The sequence below is a fragment of the Plecotus auritus genome (assembly GCF_963455305.1).
Source record: "Plecotus auritus genome assembly, chromosome: 7".
NCBI lineage: Eukaryota > Metazoa > Chordata > Mammalia > Chiroptera > Vespertilionidae > Plecotus > Plecotus auritus.
The window spans coordinates 169541888-169566127 of NC_137774.1; the positions used below are offsets into that span (position 1 = coordinate 169541888).

Sequence of the window (24240 nt, forward strand, 5' to 3'; positions counted from 1 at the left end):
ACAGCAATAAAAATGCCACCTGCATCAGCATGAATGAAATTCAAAAACCATAATTTTGAGTAAAAGAGACAATCCATGCAAGAACATATACTCTATGCACTATTTATATAAAGGGCCCAAAACAGTCAAAATGAAACTACAAATTTTTATTTGGAGACAAAGACACAGGGAGTACACATATACAGAAAAACAAGGAAGTTATTAATACACAAGGCAAGATAGCGATGGCTTAGGGAGGTGGGGAGAGGAGGAAGAAAGAGGGGTAAGCGAGAACTTTAAGTCACTGGTAATCTATTTCTTTAGGTGGGTGACGGGCATATATGGGTATTTGTTCTATCAGTTTTTCCCCAGTTGCACAGATATGTTATTCACACTCTTTTGTACATATGAAATCTTTCACAGTTTGAAGAATAAAAACATGTTTCTGAGGAAATGATCACACCAGGGCCTTGACTTTTAACACCCATGCTGGGACAGAGCAGGTGGTCCTGAGACCACACGGAGCAGAGGCCAAATGAAAATGAGGCAAAAGGAGATTTCAGATCAAATGACACAAGTTAAAGTACCCTTGCCCCATGCTCTAGGGTTACATAATGGGTATTCTTCATAGATATATTTGTTTTTATTGATTTTAAAGAGAGAGGAAGGGAAAGAGTAGAGAGATAGAAACATCGATAAGTGAGAAACATCAATTAGCTGCCTCTTGCACACCCCACACTGCGGATCGAGCCCGCAACCTGGGCATGTGCCCTGACTGGGAATAGAATTGTGACCTCTTGGTTCATAGGTTGACGCTCAGCCACTGAGCCACCCCAGCAGGGCTGGGTATTCTTTTTAAGTCCATATAAAACATTTATAAGAATTGACCACATAGTAGGCACAAGTAAGCTCTCCATAAATACCCCCCAAAAATATATATCATGTAAATAATGATTTCTGGCAACAAGTCACAGGTTGGAAATAAGTAAAGTCAATGTAATTCAGTACCTCAAATGTGTAGGAGAGGACATTGGCACTCAGCCTGTAGTAGTCTGGTTTATCCCCACTGAACACCTTTCTGCACTGACCGCCGAAACTTTTCGTGTTGATGACTCTGCTCCGGAACTGGCCGGTGAGTGCATTGTAACTGCCGTGGGGTGTTTTTTTAACAGGAAGAACAGATGGTTAAAAATCAGAAATAGCACTTGCTGGAAAAGGCATCATCAGAGAACTCTAGAAATACATTACATTTAAGTATGTCTTTGAAAGAGAGCTCAGATAAAGAGAGAGGACAGGATTCTCGTGCATACCATACATTCTCCAGCCTCCCTTGCTTGGTATGGTAGCTAAAACTAATATCTGGGAAAATCCAACCTCTTTCAGCCTAAGCACATGTTTGGGAAATACATGTCCTTGTGTAGCTATGGCAACAGCTGGCTTTTGAATTGAATCTACAGATAAAACCAATACAATTATGATTACCTTCGAGGAGAGAGAGCACTCTGCAAAGAATTTCAACTGATTGCCTCTTAGCATGTTGCCTGGTGTCCTCTTTAGGGTAATTTTATCACTTCTCTGTGAATGCATTTTGAAATATCATAGAAAAAAAATCACATCTATCATTCTATAGTAGATTACTTTAAAGCCTTGAAATCTTAACTTGGATCTGACCCTTAAAAATTCTTCAGAATTCTTTTTGAAAAGACAAACACAGGATTGTCTCAACTTTACTTGGAAATAAAAGTCCCCAGCTCATCTGAGCAATTATTTTTTAGCCTGCATATTCCAATATACTGCTCTCTCACTCTCCTCTCTCTCTCTCCCCCTCTCTCTCCAACAGGGTGACCGACTATGTGGATTTTCCCAGGTCTGTGAGGTTTCCTTGAATGCAAGACTTTTGGTGCTTAAATCAGGACAGTCCTGGGACAATTGTTCACTCCATATTTTACTGCATATGTGTTTATGGGTATACAGATAGAAATTTAAAAAATTGTTGGCTACTAGGTGATTTGCTATTAGACTTACCAAAAAATAATAACAAAACAAAACAACATGAAGAATCATAACCCACCAATATGCACAGGTGGCCGCCCAGCCCCTTACCCATTTCCAGTAAGTTCAATGTTGGGAGGAGGTTTATCAAGGTCACAGGAACGTCTGCTGTCTGTGTCCTCACATCCATCCTCATCAGTGCCATCTTCATCACAGTCAGAATCCCCGTTGCAAACCAGAGACTTGCTGATGCACTGGCCTGACCATGAGAAAATCAACCACACAAAAATAAAGGAGGGCAGAAAGGAAACCACCACGTGGGATCTAATCGTCTGCCCGCAGCCCCCAGCATGCACTGGCATTTCAGTGTGAATTCAACATCCATCCTCAGCATGTTCCAGGAAGGACTGGTGATTATTTTGGTCCTCATTTTGCAACACACAAAATTGACTCTGACCTTGGCCAGACACAAAACTGAAAATAAAGCCTGAATTCCAATTCCAGGCTCTCACTCATGAGCATCAAGCCGTTTGTCTGAGTCCTTCGAAACCAGACCATGCCAACCACTGGAAGGACAGACTGACCTCCTGCCCTTGAACTTTCGGTTTCTTTTCTGGAATCATTGACCAAGATGCCAAAGTCCTGCTTTTCTTGGTGACTTAGATGTGTGAGCTTTGAGAGCATGGGAACTGAGCCACAAGGTTACAGCTCAACATTAGCACCTACTCTGTCTGAGAAACTCTTCTGGGTGTGGGGATACAAATATGAATAAAAATGGTATTTGTTAGGTTCTTAATACATTTTGCAATGTCACAGGAAAGATATAAAGACATAGATCATTACAATTCAACAACATGATTGTCACAGTAGACATAAGTGCAGGGTTCCCAGGATGCACTGGAGGGTATAAATGATCAAACCCCCACCAACCTCCCCAGCATCCTCTGCAGCCACTCAGCTAGCTTCCCATGCCCTAGTCATCCTGGATCTTCCATGAATAAAGGCCAGGCTTTCCCTCGTCTCCACTGACCTTGTACTTACAGTTCTCTCAGCCCAGAAGGGTTTCATCAACCTACCACCTGCTTGTCTTCAAGAATCAAATGACACATGATCTCCTTTCAGAAACCATCCCTACCCCGCAGGCTACAATGCACGTCCTTCCTCTTGTCCCCGTAGTGTGCATTGCACACGCTGTCTTGACAGGCTAGCACACACCCTCTATGCTGTCCCTCAAGCCCATGCAGCAAACATTTGTTGAGAATGTACCAGGCATTCCAGATTCAAAAACCACATAGGATACAGGCTGGGGCAAACGTCGGTTTACAGTTGTTCATATGGAAAATACAATAATTAATAAATAAATAATAATGCAAGAACAAACTCTGTGTTTTGCGTACTCATAACTCTAAACCTACTTTTGACCACCTTGCATGTCTTCAAAGAGTTCAGTCTGGCCCTAGCCGATTTGGCTCCGTGGATAGAGCGTAGGCCTGCGGACTGAAAGGTCCCGGGTTCGATTCCAGTCAAGGGCACATGCCTGGGTTGTGGGCTTAATCCCCAGTAGGATACGTGTGCAGGAGGCAGCCGATCAATGATTCTCTCTCGTCATTGATGTTTCTATCTCTCCCTCTCTGAAATCAATAAAAATATATTTTTTTAAAGAGTTCAGTTTGCCAAGAGACATCCAGGCCAACCAGTACTCCCGATTACAGATGTACATAGGAAACACGGAAGTGATTTGTTAGTTAGTTCTCTTGGTTAGAGGTTTAGGGATGGCTTCTCAAAGGAGGTGTCATGTGATGTGGGATGTGAAAGTAAAATTGGAGTCTGACAAGGACTTCTAAGGAACACTTCAAACACAGGGATTGTTTATGTACTATTCTGTCCATAAAACTTAAATTTTTTTTTTGAGGGAAGAGGCTATGTGTTTTATTTCTAAATCCACAACACTCATCACTATATCTGGACTATAACAAGAACAATAAATGCTTGCTGAAGCTTGTTGAGTTAATCTGACGGCACAAATGCAACATAAACAATAAATCAAATAATAATGGAAAAACTATGTTTCAATCACCCATGCATAAGGGTGACCTGTATTGCTCCTTGATTAGTTATTAGAGTTGCTTTTCTTATAAACATAATAATGATTTTGGTAGTAACATTGTTTTTTCCCAGTCTCAGTGCAATGCCAAGAATGTTTGGTTCTGCCAATTGTCTTTTTTTTTTCTTTCAAAGAGGCAAAAAATTTTCCCACTTTTATTACCATATGCCTCCCTTTACATTTAAAAGAATAATAGTTGAGTGTGATTATCATGCCAATAACAATGATACTGATATTTGAGGAAAATTAATTTATAGATCAGTATAAATTCAGTAAAATTCAACAAATATGTACCGAGCAATTTAAACAAATAACATTGGAATTTACACTCTGCCTATGGAAAACCAGTACCTGAAAAACACCTGAAACGCTCTCCACATCCGTCTTCCGCTGGACAGCCTTGTGTAGGTTCACACGCTTGGGTCTGAAAAGCACTTCCGGCACAAGGTTGGCCACCATACTGTGCATAAACATCAATCATCCGCCTGCGAATCTAAACAAAGAACAGGTAGTGCTTATCGATAGCTCCAGATTCCTTTATCTGAGAAATAAAATCTGAGAAACATTAATACAATTGGAGAAACAATGTCTGGGAAATGGTCCTGGATCCCACAGAAGTAAAACCTACAAAATCAATGAACCCACAGACCCACTTGTCCTTGAGTCCAGTGACACTTGGGTTATTATTACAGATAATATGTTATATTTATATATATGCATGTGTATATTTACTCTCAGGAGTGAGTGCTAAAAATATATATATATTAGAGAGTCTTTAAGAAAGTAACCTGAAAGAATTAGTTGGGTAAACATGTATGCAAATGGACTGAAATATAAAAGATTAATGTCTTTGCCAAAGCGTTGTACCAAGAGCTAATTAGAAGGGTGACAGTGAATTTGGCTGGAGAGAGGGTAATGGTTTTGGGAAGAGGACTGAGATGAGGTGGAGTTATGGAAAACTTTGGGAAAATGGTGGCAATTGATTTGAACTGAATGTTAACCCTTTGTCAGGAAGGCAAGTCAAGGCAAAACAATCCAGATAGAAATGTGTTCACATGGAAGTCAAATTTACAAAACAGAAGCCTGGCCTGTGTGGCTAAGTGGTTGAGCATTGACCTCTGAACCAGGATTCCCAGTCAGGGCACATGCCGGGCTTGCAGGAGGCAGCCAATCGATGTTTCTCTTACATTGATGTTTCTATCTCCCTCCCTCTGAAATCAATAAAAAAATGTATTTTAAAAAACTTTACAAAACAGAAGCCTTAGTAGTCCAAAGGTGAAGCTGCATCTACAATAGGATGTTAAGAAACAATCAAAATCCTTGACGTCGAAAATGGGAACCAGCTCAAAAGCAAACCTCTGAGGAGGTGGGGGAGGAAGGGGCAGGAGGGGAAAATTTAGAAAATCATCAAGCAAATTGAGAAACAACTAATCGTCCTAAAATGCAACAATCAACATGTATCCAATGTTTAAACAACAAAAAAGATCTACAAAACTTTTTCCCTCCTCAAAGGTGCATCATCAAAGCCTCTTCCTATACTCAGCTCTTCCCCATTAATAAAAATGAGTAAAATCTGACATTCCAGAGCATGTATCCTTGAGCAAAGACCAACAGGGAAGACTACATATGTTGAGTCTATTCATGCATCTTAAACTGGTTAGAAGTGGGGATTCTTGGGACAAAGGGTCACAGGAATATGATATGAACTCTGAGCAATTTTACATCAGCCTGGGCCTGGCTCTGGCATTTCTCAGTGGGGGATGGAACTCAGTACAGTTTATTTTTTTTATTATTATGATATTTTTATTGATTTCAGAAAGAGAAGAAGGGAGAGGGAGAGATAGTAACATCCATGATGATAGAATCAGTGATCAGCTGACTCCTGCACACCCCCTACTGGGGATCAAGCCTGCAACCCAGGCATGTGCTCTGACCAAGAAATGTGACCTCCTAGTTCATAGGTCAACACTCAACCACTGAGCCACACCAGCTGGGCTCAGTACAATTTCTTAATAAGTTTTTAGTTTCTGTATTTAATTGATGAAGACACCCCTCATGTATGGCTGATTAATTTGTCATTCTCTGAAGTTCAAAGCACGGACTGTGTTGTTGTATAAGTGATGTTTTCCCTCCCTGTCTGTCAGGAGGACCTTGATGACTGCCTACGCTCAGCAGTCTCATTCTCACCTGTCAGATTGTGATCTTATGACCCCTTTTTCATTTTCACTTGTCTCTATTTGGATGAAAATTTTGATTGTATAAGCTAGGATGCATCCATTGCATCATGACCTTCTCTCAACGAGAAAAAAAATGCTAATATGAAAAATACCTTCTATCTACTTCTATTTAGTGTTCTTTCTTAACATTTTTAAAATTATAAAAATGTTTTCTGTGGTAGGTGTTTGTCTGATGTTCGCCTTGTTATTCACGTACTTTTTTGCCTATAATCAGAGTTGTCATCTATTATATTTGCCAGAAGCCAAGTTCTGCAATTGTGTAACTTATTTTGTAAATACCACTCACAGAGGTATTAAATAAATGCTTGATGAAAATGATGATTATGATGATGCTTCAAAATTATGTTCTGCAATATGTTTCTGTTGTTCAAATAACTTAAAAAAATAAATTTTAAATACATATTGTTATCCAAACAGCACCACTTCTAAAGTAGTTTACAAATATTGAATAATATTGCGCACCTGAAACTATTATAATGTTACATGTCAATAATATTTCAATAAAAAATATTTGAACATTCAAATGTTTAGAAACTTTAAAACAAATATTATAGCCCTGGCCGGTTTGGCTCAGTGAATAAAGCATCAGCCTGTGAACTGAAAGGTCCCAGATTTGATTCCTGTCAAGGGCACATGCCCAGGTTGCAGGCTCTATTCCCAGTAGGGGGCATGCAGGAGACTGCTGATCAATGATTCTCTCTCATCATTTTTTTTTAATTTAATAAATCTTTATTGTTCAGATTATTACAATTGTTCCTCTTTTTCCCCCCCATAGCTCTTCTCCACCCGGTTCCCACCCCACCCTCTGCCCTTACCGCCCCCCCACTGTCCTCATCCATAGGTGTACGCTTTTTGTCCAGTCTCTTCCTGCACCCCCCATACTCCTTCCCCCCCGAGGATTGTCAGTCCACTCCCTTTCTATGCCCCTGATTCTGTTATATTCACCAGTTTATTCTGTTCATCAGATATTTTTATTCACTTGATTTTTAGATTCACTTGTTGATAGATATGTATTTGTTGTTCATAATTTTTATCTTCACCTTTTTCTTCTTCTTCCTCTTCTTAAAGAATACCTTTCAGCATTTCATATAATACTGGTTTGGTGGTGATGAACTCCTTTAGCTTTTTCTTATCTGTGAAGCTCTTTATCTGACCTTCAATTCTGAATGATAACTTTGCTGGGTAGAGTAATCTTGGTTGTAGGTTCTTGCTATTCATCACTTTAAAAATTTCTTGCCACTCTCGTCTGGCCTGCATAGTTTCTGTTGAGAAATCCACTGACAATCATATGGGTGCTCCCTTGTAGGTAATTAACTGTTTTTCTCTTGCTGCTTTTAATATTCTCTCTTTGTCTTTTGCTCTTGGCATTTTAATTATGTGTATTGGTGTGGTCCTCTTTGGATTCCTTTTGTTTGGGGTTCTGTGCGCTTCCTGGACTTATAAGTCTATTCCTTTCACCAGGTGGGGGAAGTTTGCGGTCATTATTTCTTCAAATAGGTTTTTTTGCTCTCTCTCTTCTTCTAGCACCCCATAATTCTGATTTTGGTACACTTGAGGTTGTCCCAGAGGCTCCTTACACTATCTTCAAATTTTTGGATTCTTTTTTCTTTTTGCTTTTCCAGTTGAGTGTTTTTTGCTTCTTTGTATTTCACACCTTTGACTTAATTCTTGCGGTCCTCTAGTCTGCTGTTAGATCTCTGTACAATATTTTTTATTTCAGTCAGTGTATGCTTAATTTCTAGTTGGTCCTTTTTCATATCCTCGAGGGTCTCGCTAAATTTATCAGCCTTTTCTAGAAAATTCTTGAAAAACCTTATAACCGTGGTTATGAACTTTATATCAAGTCGTTTGCTTTTCTCCATTTCTTTCATTTGTGATCTGTTTCTTTGTCTCCACATTTTGGCTGCTTCCTTGAGTTGATAGAGTGGCTTTGTGTGCTAGGTGTCCTATATGGCCCAGTGGCTCAGCCTCCCCAGTTACCTGAGGTGGACACTCTTGGTGCACCCCTTTGTAGGCTGTGTGCACAGTCTTGTTGTAGTTAAGTCTTGATTGTTGTTGTATCACTGGGAGGAATTGACCTCCAAGCCAATTGGCTGTGAGGATCAGCTGTGTCTAGGCTGGGAGAACTTCTGTGCTGGAGACACCCTTATGAGACAAGACTTGCAAAAGCCTCTGTGCTCAGCTTGGATGGGGCGGAATCTCAGGGTGGAGCAGACAACATTGGTTTCCCATCAGCCCTGCCCTAATAGGCCCCTGTGTCTCAGTTTCCCGTGGTAATCACTGCAAGCACCACTGAGAGAAAGCCGCCCTCGAGTTCCGCTCGCTGCCAGACAGTCCAGTTTCTCCCCGAATGAGTCTGGGTCCCCAGGATCTCACCCAGAACTAGAGTTCAGTGCATTCAGGAGCTTTTGTCTCCCTCCCACTTGAGAAAGCCAGCCGTGTACTCCGTTGCCCACCTTCTCTGCGTGCACGCACCTCGGTACCTCTGCCTCTGCAATTCCTCTGAGTCCCAGTGTGCTGTTCTCTTTCCTGACAGTCCAGTTTCACACCGTATGAGTCTGGCTCCCCAGAGTCTCACCCAGAACTGGAGTTCAGCACAGTCGGGAGCTTTTGTCTCCCTCCCGCTTGAGAAAGCCAGCCGCGCACTCAGTTGCCAGTCCTCTCTGTGTACGTGTCGCAGTACCTCTGCCTCCTGCAGCTCCTCTGAGTCTCAGTGTGCTTTTCTCTTTCCTTCTTGCTGTAGAATTTCCACTCAGCCAGCCTTCCTGTGGTTCTGGATGATGTCCATTTTGTCTTTTAGTTGTAGTTTTGAAATTGTTCTGCGAGGCAGCAGTTTAGGTGTTTACCTATGCCGCCATCATTCTCTCTCTCATCATTAATGTTTCTCTCTCCCTCTCCCTTCCTTTCTAAAATCAATAAAAATATATTTTAAAAATAAAATAAAACAAACATTATATTTTTCAAATTCATCCTAAAGAATTATCAGAAAAGAGGATATATGCCTATGTATAAAAATGTTCACTAAATTTTTATTCATAATAACCAAAAATGTAAATAATCTAAAATCTCAAACAATAGGAAAGTAGATAAATATGTTTAATATATTTATATAAGGAACATAATACAGCTATTAAAATTCATGCTGATAGCCCTAACCAGTTTGGCTTAGTGGATAGAGCTTCGGCCTGTGGACTGAAGAGTCCCAGGTTCGATTCCAGTCAAGGGCATGTGCCTTGGTTGCAGGCACATCCACAGTAGGGAGTGTGCAAGAGGCAGCTGATCGATGTTTCTCTCTCATCGATGTTTCTAGCTCTCTATCTCTCTCCCTTCCTCTCTATAAAAAATCAATAAAATATATTTTAAAAAAATTCATGCTGATACATATGTATAGCCCATGGACATAGACAATAGTGCGGAGAAGGATTGGGGTGGGGTGCGAGCTGGGTGGAGTGGGACAAAGGGGGGGAAATAGAGGACATGTGTAATACTCTCAACAAAAAAAAACAAATTTTTAAAAAAATTATGCTGACAGTATGTTAGGTTAAAATAGTAGAATACAAAACTATGACCAAATAATCTTAATTTTAAAAATCATAAACACACAGAAAGAAAACAAAAGAAATAAATACCAAGATGCTGTTATATTGGTTTCTTCTAAATGGTCGAATATAAGTAGTATTTTCTTTATGTATACTTTTCTGTTTTTTCTCCAATGAGTAATTTATAATAAGAAAAAGTATATATTTTTAGAAGTACTCTATTATCTCCCAAGTAGGTCTGGTCTTTTGTTTGTATTACTTAAAAATGAAACTTTAGATGTGCTCTCCCTCTGAGGAGCACGCCCGTGCCATTCCCCCTCAGGCACGTATCCCCCAACCTCTAAGGGACCCATGAGACTTGCAACCAGGGGGCAAGGGCAGCAGCAGCTCAGCCCGGGCTAACCCCCGAACCTCTCTCCAAGGCCCCTTTTCTTTATTTAGCCCTTCCCTTTGGATATCCACATCTCCCATACCCTTTCCTTAAATAAATTCAATTTAAAAAAAAAATAAAACTTTAAAACATTGCAAAATGTTTGACTTTTCATGGTCATCCACTACTTGTCAGGTAAAACAAAGCAGTGATTTTGCCACTTGTTAGTGTTTATTTCAAATAAGAAGACACGTTGAATCCATTAAACTTGAATCGGGTTTTGAATTGTCTACTGATTTCATTTCATGCTGTTCTTGTTTCTCTAATAGCTCAGGAGTTAGTGAGCTGCTTTTCATGGTTAGCCTATGTATATTTCTAGTAAGATTTAGAAAAGATATAGAAAAGTCCTGTGAGAAAAGGCTAGAATGCAGACTTTACTTTATTACAATATTAATTATTATACAAGTTATACTTCTGTTTCTTTAAAATTACTAATTACATTTTCAAGAAACAAAAAATAGCATTCAAACGTGAATGCCCTTTTGTCCACGCCTCACCTATTTCACAGATAAGCAATAAATACCAAGTTTCTACATGGGCCCACCTGAGACTTAGTGCAGCCGTTGCATTCTGACCAAGGGCCGAAGGAACCCCACTGGCAATTGATGGGAGAAGAGGCGCTGTCAAACGGTTCATCATAACGCAGGTGGAAAGATAAGAGAGAGAGGGGACACAGAGAACAGTCAAAAACAGTCAGGTACAGTCAAAAATTGCTTCACAAATTTACTTCCGAAGAGAAACCAAAAGTATCCCAAAATATATTTTTAAAATATGTAAAAGGGACCCACTTTTTGAGGGGTTGACATTTATTAAACATCTATCATGTACCAGGCACTGTGGAAACACTACAGTTGTAGACATATTAAAAGAGATAGGTCACTAACTGTTGATAGCAGGGAAGACAAAGACACAGATGCATCAACTAGTGATCACAGACCAATAATACAACCGTAATCCGTAATGCAATAAACCTAATCTAAAAGATTTCACGATAGGAATGAGTACGGGATGATGTTACGGATATATAGATAGGGGAGTGGTCAGAGTCGGGAGGGATACGTGAGACCATCTGGCAGGAAGACATTGTAGCCTACAGAAGGATTCTGAGTGATGAATGAAAAAGTTACTCAAAAACTCTCGAACCCGGGAGACCAGGAATTCTAGAAAGACCCTGGGAGAAGTGGGATACTGAAAACGAGCAAGGGCTAAATGGACAGGAATTTATTTTCAAATGCGCCCCTGTTCTTTTAGGTCCCTTCTCAAGCACACACCCACCGAGGGGAAATCCGAGCCTAAATAAGTACACTCCAATAAAGTACATGTCGCAAATGGAGCGTTGGCGCTCACACCATGCTTAACTCCAGCTGGGTGGAGGTCACATGGCTTAGCCCTAAGAAATTCCCCTCGCACATCCACAAAGGGTAAAGGAGTGGGGACTCCTGATTTCTGCGTTTCAAGCACATTTCCAGCCTTGGAAGCATCTTCGGGTGACCTGCGCTTATCCTCGGGCCATCGGGTGACCTTGACAAGAAGGAGCCGGTTCTGCAGTATGTGTGTCTCAGGTGCTTTTATGGAGCCAGCCTTGCTAACCTGCAGTCTTGACGTGGCACCAAGGCTCCCAGTGCCTTAGAATTATGGACCCTTAAACAATGTGAACTTACTATGTTTCTATTTTGGGTCCCAAGGACAGGCTGCAGCCTTCCCCAAAGAGCGAAGCTTAGGGAGGGAAGCGCGCTTGGCCTCACCTCCTCTGCGCTCCCGGTGCGCCCTGTCCAGGCCTCTGGCAGAGAGAGCCCCGAGCACGTGTGTATGGAAATCAACTGCTTCCCGTTCCCAACCACGCAGCAGGCGCGCAGAGCTGCGTGGTCCCCGGTCACTAGCTCAGCGCCTGACACATATTCCGATAGTTTCATAGAGTGAACTGACCCGATCCCGTCCTGCAAACTGACCGCGAAAGCAAAACAAGGCCGTGGGTAAATGAGGCTGCGTTCTCCAGGCCCCGAGAGCCACTAAACCTGTGTCTGAAAAGACTCTCGACCTTTAAAATCCAAAGAATGTTTTGCAATGACTGCATTTAAAGATCAAATCCTGCTCTGAGCTGCGTAAGGCAGCCGCGATTCTCCGAAAGGCGGGTGAAACCACAGCTGGGACAAGCAGGAAACCGTGAGGTATTTTTCATCTTCAGGTTCCTTCCTTGCAGCAAATACAGTAAGAATAAAACAGGCTTTTGCTATCATTGCCTTTTCCCAAGATGTGGGAAGATACAGCGCTGAAGAGATAAACATGCTCAGGCTGCACTAAAAAATATCCTAAAAACAAAAAAAAACAATTTTAATCATTTCCACACACAATCCAAACAATTCTCACCTTGCAAAAACTGGGAACTCTGCTATAAATCCCACCAAGATGAAGAAACTTATAGCCTGGGGGGAAATAAAAGCATTATTTTAGTTTGCATTTCTTGAATGAGTTGAAAGCCAATGCATTTGTACAAGTCAAGATTTGTGATTTAGGAATATAAAGAGACAGGACCCAGAAAATTTGGTGACTCTACTTGTCTTTTAAATTTCTATTTTAAAAAAGAGTTAAGCTTACCTCCTACTGTTCGTGTGTGTGTGTGTGTGTGTGTGTGTGTGTGTGTGTGTATTTTTATTTATTTCAGAGAGAAAGGGAAAGGGAGAGAAAGAGAGAAGCATCAATAATGAGAGAGAATCATCGATTGACTGCCTCCTGCACACCCCCTGACTGGGAATAGAACCGGGACCTCCTGGCTCCTAGGTCGATGCCCAACCACTGGGCCACACCGGCTGGGCCTACGCTTCATTTCTGTAAAAACAACTAGGGGATGGGCAATAAATAATGCTCACTGGAGTTAAATTGTCCCAAGCATTTCTTTAAGGTCCCATCATCTTTTAGTTCCTTTCTCCACTGTCCTTCCCTCTAAGTTCTGCACTCAGGAGGACACCCAGAGAGGAGAGGCCTGGAAGGAAGAGCAGGGCTGAGAGCGGAGGAGTTAAAAGGGAAATAAGCTTCATAGATGAAGACTCGGAGGTTGAGACACATCCCTGGCTGGGGAGGCGGTGCCGTGCGTCGCACTCCTTAGTTCTGTGGGTGGCTCCTGCGGTCCCTGAAGAGCCTCTAGGCCTTTGGTCCCTCCTTACCTGCAACACCAGCCAGGTGTGAGGGTCTGACAGGTGACAGAATTGTGTGTAGAATGTAATTACGTTTTGTTTGAAAAACCAAATGTGTATTGGAAAACCTATGAAGAAGTATAACAGGATAAAAGTTTATTTCCGCTAGTGAAATCATAGGTGATTTTTATTACCTTACTTTTACTTTTAAGTATCTGCCTACATTACCTGACAACTGAAGGTGCAGGACATATAATTCAAATCTTTACTGGAGACGCTCGAAGAATATCAAATGCATTCAATTCATAACCCAGTATAAACGTCTTTAAAATCATCCGACCCCTCGTGCTAACAGGCCAGTATTCTTCCTCTTCTGCCCCAAACCTCTCTTCTCTCAGTCTCGCTGTCGAGTGGCTTCCCAACCTTTTTTCCAGACCCTCCCACTCCCCTCCGAGATCCCCGGTCCCCTTCGGTTATAAAACCCTTCTTGCCTGCCTCTGTCTTTTAAACTCGTACAAATCCTTTAGTCTCTTATTCTGACCAGCACACCCAAGGAGCTGTGGGCCACGTGGAAATGAGTAAATAATGATGGAGGAGCTAGGATGCTTCCTGAGTTTTCAACAGACACATGAAGCATATAATGCAAAGCAACACCTTCAAATGGTTTTATTTGTTAATTATAAACATGTTCCTCTTTCCTTTCTCAACACGTCTCTCAGCTCTCACTTTTCCTGTCCCGGGGAAAGCCTATCTCAGAGCTGTATTAGTCACTCCCAGGCATTAGCAAATTTTCAGAAAATAAACATTCTGAAACAAGTTAACAGTCAAATTTCAATTTATCATCGGATTTCAAATGTCTCTCCTGCTCCCAGTTCCTGGATGCTCACGAGAGGGGAGGGGTGTTCTCCGACTTCTCCCCCGTTCCTCCCCCAAGCTGCCTCTTATCTTCTTCCAAGTCAGAGCAGCAGGAGTGAAAGAGAAAGAGCCAAAAAGGACATTTTTAAAAAATTATTATTATATGTATTGGGGTGCCCGAGCCAGATTGGCTCAGTGGATAGAGTGTCGGCCTAAGGACTGAAGGGTCCCAGGTTTGATTCCAGTCAAGGTCACATGTCTGGGCTCTGTCGCCTAGTGGGGGGCGTGTAGGAGGCAGCCGATCGATGGTTCTCTCTCATCACTGATGTTTCTATCTCTCTCTCCCTTTCCCTTCCTCTCTGAAATCAATGAAAATATATTTTTTAAAATGTACGAGGGTGCCGAAACCGGTTTGGCTCAGTGGATAGAGCGTCAGTCTGCGGACTGAAAGGTCCCAGGTTCGATTCCGGTCAAGGGCACGTACCTTGGTTGCGGGCACATCCCCAGTGGGAGGTGTGCAGGAGGCAGCTGATCGATGTTTCTCTCTCATCGATGTTTCTAACTCTCTATCCCTCTCCCTTTCTCTCTGTAAAAAATCAATGAAAATATATTTTTAAAAAAATGTACGAGGGTGACGTTGCTGGACTCATTCAGCAGGACTCTGGTGATGGTAAATCAGAGTGTGTTGGATGATTGATGCCAATTCTTTATCTCTCACAGAGTTTTTGTGGTTCTTTGGATGCCCCACCCACCCACTGGGAATCTACAACTACTCTTCTCTTGCACAAATGACTCATCTTTTTGTCAATCACTCCTGACTCTCACCAGAGCCCTACCCATACTGATGCTGTCCGTTGCATCGCTTTATCCAGCAGACAGTCCCTCGGGCGGAGCATCTGACAACACAAAGGCCCACGTCTAATCCATGGGATAGTGTGGCACATTCTTGTTCTCTCAAATGCTGATGTCCAGGTGCAACTGATCCTGCTGTGTCGATTTGTCCTACTAAAGGCAGGCCAGTCAACCAGCCTATGCCCTTAGATATTCTCACATGTGAGAAAGGTGTCATTCTCTATCCCCAAAGGGACACAATCTTGCATACTCTTGAGGATGGAGATGGCCACGGGACACTGGACAGGTTTAGGGCTTTTCTCTCTGTAATACTGTATTGAATGTCAACATTCCACCGTAACATGTGGGGCACTGAGCACCTGTCCCTGGCCTTTGACTCCCAGCCAAATCAGGCATCACGCACACATCATTTTTAACACTCTATTATTACATGCATTTTTTTAAATTTCAACTACATTTTAGGGATTTTTTTTTTCATCATAAGTGCCTTTGACACCACCTTCCCCATGTACAAACTCCTTATCCTAGCCCATGAAGCTCTGCTTATTACAAAGCCAGTTCTGTTCATGAGTTATGCAAGCTGAATCTAATAACCAAAATAATTTCCTAAGAATTTGCTAGCTGGATACCTGAAAACGAAGCAGCTATCATATCTTGCCTTTGGAAAGGTAGAATAATAAACAGGCACATTAATGACAGAGACAGACATATGTCTGGGTTGACTCTATAAAGGAATTGCTTAGTTGAAAAGATATGGTGTCCGCCTAGATTTGGCTCAGTGGAGAGCATCAGCCTGTGGACTGAAGGGTCCTGGGTTCCATTCCCGTCAAGGGCACAGGCCCAGCTTGCAGGCTCGATCCCCAGTAGGGGGCGTGCAAGAGGCAGCCAATCAATGATTCTCATCATTGATGTTTCTTCTTTCTCTCCCTCTTCCTTTCTGAAATCAATAAAAATACATTGGGGAAAAAAGAAAAAAGAACTAGTCTCTTCTGTATCATCTTTCATTAAAAAAAAAAAAAAAAGATGCCCTAACCGGTTTTGCTCAGTGGTTAGAGCGTCGGCCTGCAGACTCAAGGGTCCCAGGTTCGATTCTGGTCAAGGGCATGTACCTTGGTTGCGGGCACATCCCCAGTAGGGAGTGTGCAGGAGGCAGCTGATCGATATTTCTCTCTCATCGATGTTTCTAACTCTCTATCCCTCTCCCTTTCTCTCTGTAAAAAATTAATAAAATATAATTTTTAAAAAAAGATATGGTGTCTTCATACTGTGTGATACAGCTAAGCTGGAACTACATTTCCCAGAATTCTCTTCTCTTCTTTCTGAATAAACATTAATGCTACCTCCTTCTTCTAATATGTTCCAGCTGCAATTTCTTCTGTCTTCCATACTTCTAATTTCCTCAGGTCTGGTCATTTGTGTTTGTCTATTGAGCCATGAGCCAGTTCAAGGTAAAAATAAAATAGTAATTTCTGTAGAATACTGGGTTCCAATATCCAATTTTTTTTAAATAGGAAATTTAAATGAATCAAATTTAATTCATTGGCATTTCCTAATTAATACCTTGATCAATGAATTTTGAACATAGAGCATCATACAAATGAAGAAGTTAGATTTTGAAATCAATTTACTTACATCTGTAGTTGCAACATTTCTAACAATATAGAAATGCACAATGGTAAAATAATATGACTGAATACTTTGTAGTCATTAGAAGGATGTTATAAGTTCCAATGACAAAAGAACATGCTTATGATATAATGAGTAAAAATATTCAGATAGTGTGATAGCAATTTAATAAAGTATATTTTGTACATATTCCTATAAAAGTCTGAAAAGATTAAAATGTTAATAGTGGTTATCAACTGGGTGGAGAAATAATAGATATTATCTTATTTTTTTAACTTATTTTTCCCAATAAGGTAGTATTGTAATCTGGAAAAGGACGTTTTTTTAAAGGCACAGTATCACTGATAGAAGACAGCTGATAATACCAGACCAGCTCTGGGTGTAGTGAAAACGCAGAGGCCCTGACCTGAGACATCAATGTGCCTGAGGAGCCCCGTGAGAATTGTGCTGTAGATTCACAGACCCCAGGTTCATCTCAGTCCAGGGAAGACAGAGGAAAAGGCTGGACCACAGCCAGATCGGAGGGAAGCCCTTTCTGCTCTGAAATCATTCTGAAACACTTCAGACCCAAGTTATCTCCCAACCAAGGGATACAGAAAGAACCAAAGAGATTCTGGGAGCATCCCTCTGAATTTAGTTCACATGAGTGGAGGGGGCGGGGGACAAAAGCATACTCCCCCTTAAATAGCCAGACCTGGGAATCATCTTTGCTATTGTCTTCATAACCCAAGTGTTTCTTCTCTGAAACGTATCACGAAAGCATTCCCTTCAGGTTTCATGTAAAAATATGAACATCTACTTTGAAACAGAGAGCCCTGCATGCAATGTTCAACAAAATAATTTCTCTATTTTCTATCAGCCAATTGAAGGAGAAATGTATATTTGTTATCATGGTAAAATAATACTGTAATAATCAATGACAGTGGACAAGTTTTTAAGTTCAAAACAATTATTAAGATGTCTCATTACAAAATAAATAAGGAAATTGGTTGATGGTTAATACAAATATTAGGGCTAGATGGCCCTAAGAAAAGCATCATTATTTTTGAGCTAACAAATGTTCTAACTTTTTTTATTGAATTTATTGAGGTGACACTGGTTAAATTTTAAAATAAAAATACAAGTAAACATTAGATTATATCATAATTCTAACTTTGTAGGGTTACTTGGTGTCTTAGTAATTGTGATTTGTGTTTAATTTGAATTATTTAATTTTGTGCATGAGTCATTTGAGACCCAAGTCTTACTCCTCCAACCACATCGGAAACTGAACATAGATTCAATATCACAAATGGACAGTATAGCAACCACTAAGGCCATCTTAGCAGCTGACAGGACTGAGAAATTATTGTTTCAGCATTATTATGCAAAATTTTTAACATTTAAATACCAAAATTTTCAATAATAAAATTGTGGTAGCAATTTCAAGTTATTTTTGCATTCCAGAAATATAGTTTATGATAGTGTCTGCTGTCTTTGGTCCTGTCTTTGGCTGAATAGTAACTTTTCTTTATCATCTGGCCATTTTGCATTGGGCCAACATGTGTATTTGCTAAACCTGTAGTTTCATTTCAACTACCTGTACCTTCTAAGTCACAATGCTAACCCCCTAAAGTTCCAAGTCTCTGAACTCTCTTTTTTATAAAGCTCTTAGGTAAATCAGACCATGGGGGGGGGGGGGCGGGGGGGTAGCGGGGGAATTCCTCAGCTCCAAATCAAACACACAAAAATACACTGGAGGGAATTTTTCCTTAAAAAAACAATAGTACCATTGTATTCCTTAGAGGCTTTCTCAGGACTTTCATAAACATTGTCTCCAATTTCGGATTCCCACCTCTGACCCAATACTTTAACTACAGAATAAGAAAAAGGAATTCACTTTAGCGGAACTGTTAAATGTAAGGACTTAAAAAGTCACCCTCGCCGAAACCGGTTTGGCTCAGTGGATAGAGCGTCAGCCTGCGGACTGAAGGGTCCCAGGTTCGATTCTGGTCAAGGGCATGTACCTTGGTTGCGGGCACATCCCCAGTGGGAGGTGTGCAGGAGGCAGCTGATCGATGTTTCTCTCTCATCGATGTTTCTAGCTCTCTATCCCTCTCCCTTCCTCTCTGTAAAAAAACCAATAAAATATATTAAAAAATAAAATAAAATGTCCAGGAATAAAGCTCTTAACGCTGAAGCAATGCAATCATATTTAGCTGACTGCCCAGCAGCTGATTGATGTTTCTCTCTCATCAATGTTTCTAGCTCTCTATCCCTCTCCCTTCCTCTCTGTAAAAAATCAATAAAATATATTTTTTTAAAAAAGTCACCCTCATCATCACTATTTCCCATGTGCTCTCCTTATTTGAGTTATTTCCATTAAGCCTTCCTTACCCTCATTTGAGATAGCTTTGTTTACAAAAGTAATGAAGTAATTATCTTACCTCCATGCTGGGGAGAACCTTCAGGGCGGAGGAGAGGATGAAAGTTTCTGCTGAGTGCCTGGTGAACTCACCAGCTGAGGAGCCCAGCAGTCTGCATCCTCCTGGCTCTGCCCGGGGCTTTGCTTGGCTCTCTTATATAGAGGGAGGGTTCCTGAGACTCAGCTCCTACCCCAGCCAGATTCTCTAGGGATTAGCCTGCCCCGTGACTAGTCTGTGTCTTCAAGCCAGATGCATCTTATCAATCCACACAGCCAACTGGGACTGTTTGGAAGTGTAGCTCTGAAGAAACATCTATAAATCAAGAAAGGCAGAGAATGTTCTCAGTTCAATGTTTAAGTGATTTTCAACCACAGGAGGCTGTGGAAGACAAGGAATAACCCTTCATCCTGTTTCAATCTATTAAACCAGCCATTTTCTTTTTTAAAAATATATTTTTTATTGTTGATAGTATTACAAATATCTCCCATTTTCCCCTTCCTTTCCCCCCACTCCTCCCAGTCCCTACCCACCCCTCATATTTTCACTAACCTATTTCCCATGACCATGGGCTATGCATATAAGTATATAAATTCTTGCCCTAGCTGTGTTGGCTCAGTGGATAGAGCATCAGCCTGCGGACTGACGGGTCCCAGGTTCGATTCCGGTCAAGGGCACATGCCTGGGTTGCAGACTTTATCCCCATTAGGGGACGTGCAGCAGGAGGCAGCCAATCAATGATTCTCTCTCATCATTGATGTTTCTATCTCTCTTTCCCTCTCCCTTCCTCTCTGAAATCAATAAAGATATATTTTTAAAAATAAATAAATAAATAAAATTCTTTGGTTTATCTCTTCTTATCCCCCCAACCCCATATCGAGGTATGTCAGTCTGTTCCATACCTCCATGTTAATATGTTTTTATTGATTTCAGAGAGGAAGGAAGATATAGAAACATCAATGATAAGAAAAAATCATTAATTGGCTGCCTCCTGCACACCCGCTACTGGGGATTGAGCGCAAAACCCGGTCATGTGCCCTGACTGGGAATCGAACTGTGATCTCCTAGTATAGGTCGATGCTCAACCACTGAGGAACACTGGCCAGGCATAAACCAGCTATTTTCAACCTTTTTTTATCTCAGGGCACATATAAACTAATTACTAAAATTCTGCAGCACACTAAAAAAATATATTTTTGCCCATCTGACAAAAAAAAATAGGTATAATTTTGATTCATTCACATCAAACGGCTATTGTGTTGGCTGTTGTCATATTTTACTTGGCAATAAGGAAAAAGAGGTCAGTGCCCCTGACTAAATAAGTATTGCATGTTTTCAAAATTTTTACAGCACATCAGCTGAAAATCGCTGTACTAAACTAAGTACATGTTTTCATGGTTTTTTTAAAAAGGATGTTATAGACCAGATTTAGAGACTAAACACTTTGTGGGAGAAAAGATCTAAATGCAATTCTGTCACTCAAAATGTAAATAGAACATTCTGGAGGGAAGACACACACACACACACACACACACACACACACACATATATGGCCTAAAACAATGATACCCAACCCTTCATGCTTGACTCTCATAGAATGATCAAAAAGAACATCTTTGTGTTTTTGGGGTTTTTTTGGCAAACATATTTAAAGGCATCACTAATCTTCCCAAGAACTTGCCTTAATCCCTAGATATTGAAATCACTCTGTTGGAAAAGTCTTATCATGGTTATCATCCTTGTTCCTTTCCTCTTCTTCAGTTGTTGCCCTGTCTTCTTCTGCCAGGTCCTCATTTCCCATGGCTTGGCATTGACTCTAGCACTTCTTCAATATCACTGTCATTAATTTCATAAAACACTCTTTTGGGTAAGATTTTCAGGTTTTCTATGAAGTTGAGCTACAGTTTTCTTTGCATGGTTTGGCTAAATATTCTCACATTGCTGTTAGGGCCCTCTGAGTAGGAGACATAAGTGTTAAGTGGGAGAAAACATCCAATGCAGGACTGGAAATGTAGATATCTTTGGGAGGAAGCATCTTGGAATGGGTTATAAGTAAAGCCACAGGCCTGAGGAAACATAATTGAAGTCATGGAGACTGATCACAGTGAAGTATAAAACCACAGAAATGCTCCTATTCAGAAAGCAAGAAGACAAAGAAAAGCTAAAAAAAAGAGAGAAAGATTACAGAGGAGAAAGAAAATAAAAACAATGCATGTCAAGCCAACTGAGGAGAATCTCAAGGCGAGGTCGGTCAATAATGACGAGCACCATATGGAGGTCAAGGAGAAGGAATGCTGATGAAGACCATACCACCCGGCAATTCAAACATTGTGGCTGAACTGAGGGCATATTTCCGACATAGTCTCTGCTCAAGGCCTTGCAAAATAATGTTGAGGTTAAGTAAGTGTAAGAGATTGTATAAATTATAGAGCAGGGTTTCTCAGCAGCTGGATTACTGACCTTTTGGGCCTGATAGCTCTTTGCTGGTGGAGGGAGTGGAGAGGGAGCTGTGCTGTTAATCAGAGCAGATCCCTGGTCTCTACCCACCACATGACAGTAACACCCTCCCCAGTCATGACAATCAAAACCCTGTCCAGCCCTAGCCATTTTAGCTCAGTGTTTAGAGCATCGGCACATGGACCTAAGCATCTTGGGTTCAATTCCCAGTCAAGGGCACGTACCTCAGTTGCAAGCTCTATCTCTGGCCTAGGTCAGGGCTCAAGAGGAAGGCAACCAATCAATGTGTCCTTCTTACATCGATGCTTCTCTCTCTCCCACTCCTCCCTTCCTTCCACTCTCTCTAAAAACCAATGGAAAAATATCCTCAGTTAAGGATTTTAAAAAATAACAACAACAACAACAAAAATATGTCCAGACATTGCCAAACATCCCGTGGGGACAAAAATCACACACACACCCTCCATTGAGAAGCATTGGAAAAATGTCGACTCCTAGCAAATGCCCAGCCTTAGAGTCACAAAGCACAGTGCACAATGCATTACAAATTAAATGTTCTGAGAGTCCTACCCAACTAATACTTCTTTTTAACTTTTTTCAAACCCGAGTTTCCCAAATTCATGTGACCACAGAACTTGCATTTCTAACAATCCCCTAAACTGGTATGTGACATGCTTTGGCAACTGATGCCTGAACCAAAACTGAATGGGTAGAGGGGAAAAGCAGATTTCTGCCAGACTGGGGAAGGTTCGCCTAGCGCCCTTGCCCCATCTCCTGCTATGACACACCCCCTTTTCCCCATCAGTCCTCACTTCCCTTGGTAGCACCTCAAAAGCGGTTAACATCCCCAGACCCTAGTAAAACTATTAGGCCGCTGATGATATGAAGGAGCTGCTGTGGCTCAACTAGGGGAGGTATTTGAAAACATTTTAACAAGCCTATTTCATTGACTAGCCATTTGGTTTTGTTCTGAGTTATTCGAACAGATTCCATTGACTCAGGAGGCGGAGCAGAAATGAACTCACTGGGGAAGGATAAAGCCTCCTTTTCTCTCTTCTGCTGAGACTGGTAAGGTCAGAATTGAAACTGTCCGGGGTTGGAGAAAGAAGCAACAGCACCCCCTAGTGGCAGGCGTACTCCAGTCCCTCTAGTAAAAAGAATAGCATTGGGCTCTGGAGTGAAACCACTGGGAAGCCCTGAGAAACACTGACTCTCGCCCTGGCCGGTTTTGCTCAGTGGATAGAGCGTCGGGCTGCGGACTGAGGGATCCCGGGTTTGATTCTGGTCAAGGGCATGTACTTTGGTTGCGGGCACGTCCCCAGTGGGAGGTGTGCGGGAGGCAGCTGATCAATGTTTCTCTCTCATCAATGTTTCTAACTCTGTCCCTCTCCCTCCCTCTCTGTAAAAAATCAATAAAATATATTTTTTTTAAAAAGAAAGAAAGATTGACTCTTCTTAGGCTCCAGATCAAGTGCTTGTTAAGCTGACAAAGACTCCAGGTGGCATCTCTTTTTCCCATTAAAGTGTCACCGTGTAAACAGTGAAAAATGACTACTAGGCAATGCCTTATCCAAAGGAAGTTTTCAGCAAAATAATGACTGTTGCATGTTTTATCATCTCACCCAATAAGATTCTGCCCATCTCCGCTGGTGGCACTGCATTAAATTCTGTAATCTGTGCATTCAAGCGCTGGCCTTCAGTGCTTCCTATGCATGCTGTTTAAGGTTTAATTAGAGTGAGAAATGTTCACGGGGCTTCGCACTGCCCTTTTAGGCAGATGTCATGGCCCCTTACAGCCCTGCACCGGCCTTTGCCGGGGATTCTGATGACTGCAGAGGGCAAGGACCCAATTACCACCAGGAGGCGATGCGATGTTTTGTCGTTTTGCTGTTATGGTTTTTTAATAAGGGCAAGCACTTGCTAAATTTAGGAGAAGGCCAGTTTGCTTGGCTTTCTAACTGGCATCTGGGGTTTTTCCATTATCAGCAATGTGCATAGTAGCAGCAGCCTGCAAGTGCAAGATACATTTCATTTGGTTCACACTTGAATGAAGTCAAACAGCTCTGAGAAGGAAGACACAAAATGCAAAGTTTCCATGGTTCCCTGACTGCATTAGGTAAAGTCCCAGAACAGCGGTTCTCAACCTTCCTAATGCCACGACCCTTTAATACAGTTCCTCATGTTGTGGTGACCCCCAACCATAAAATTATTTTCGTTGCTACTTCATAACTGTAATTTTGCTACTGTTATGAATCGTAATGTGAATATCTGATATGCAGGATGTCTTAGGCGACCCCTGTGAAAGGGTCGTTCGACCCCCAAAGGGGTCGCAACTCACAGGTTGAGAACCGCTGTCCTAGAGGAAGGGCAAATATCAAAAGGCAAGGTCATTTATTTATTCTACACTTTAAACTTGTGGTGCCTACAAACAAAGTTGGGTTTGTCTGTTTGATGTTGGTTGTTGTGTTTTTTTCAGATCAAAATTTCAGCATATTATAGCCCTAAAATAAAAATTAATCACTCTCAGATAATGTCAATCTATCCCATAATTTTAGGCTTTTCCCCCTTAAACTCCCTCTAAGAGATATAATTTGGTATCAGATTTATCATTACATATTCCGTGGCCACAAAAAATA

At 41.4% G+C, this 24240-nt stretch overlaps 1 protein-coding gene across 1 annotated transcript in view; it reads right to left on the reverse strand.

The window, feature by feature from the left end:
• C7 (complement C7) overlaps positions 1 to 19384 on the reverse strand; it is a 54943-nt gene extending 35559 nt beyond the window's left edge. The window contains exons 1-6 of the mRNA XM_080681834.1: positions 19172 to 19384; positions 12649 to 12704; positions 10826 to 10901; positions 4427 to 4568; positions 2083 to 2230; positions 988 to 1126 (exon numbers count right to left, since the gene is read on the reverse strand). Of these exons, the coding sequence (XP_080537960.1) occupies positions 988 to 1126; positions 2083 to 2230; positions 4427 to 4568; positions 10826 to 10901; positions 12649 to 12704; positions 19172 to 19177 (567 nt within the window). The 5' untranslated portion in view covers positions 19178 to 19384. The remainder of the gene's footprint in view (positions 1 to 987; positions 1127 to 2082; positions 2231 to 4426; positions 4569 to 10825; positions 10902 to 12648; positions 12705 to 19171) is intronic.
• Between the last annotated feature and the right edge of the window lie 4856 nt (positions 19385 to 24240).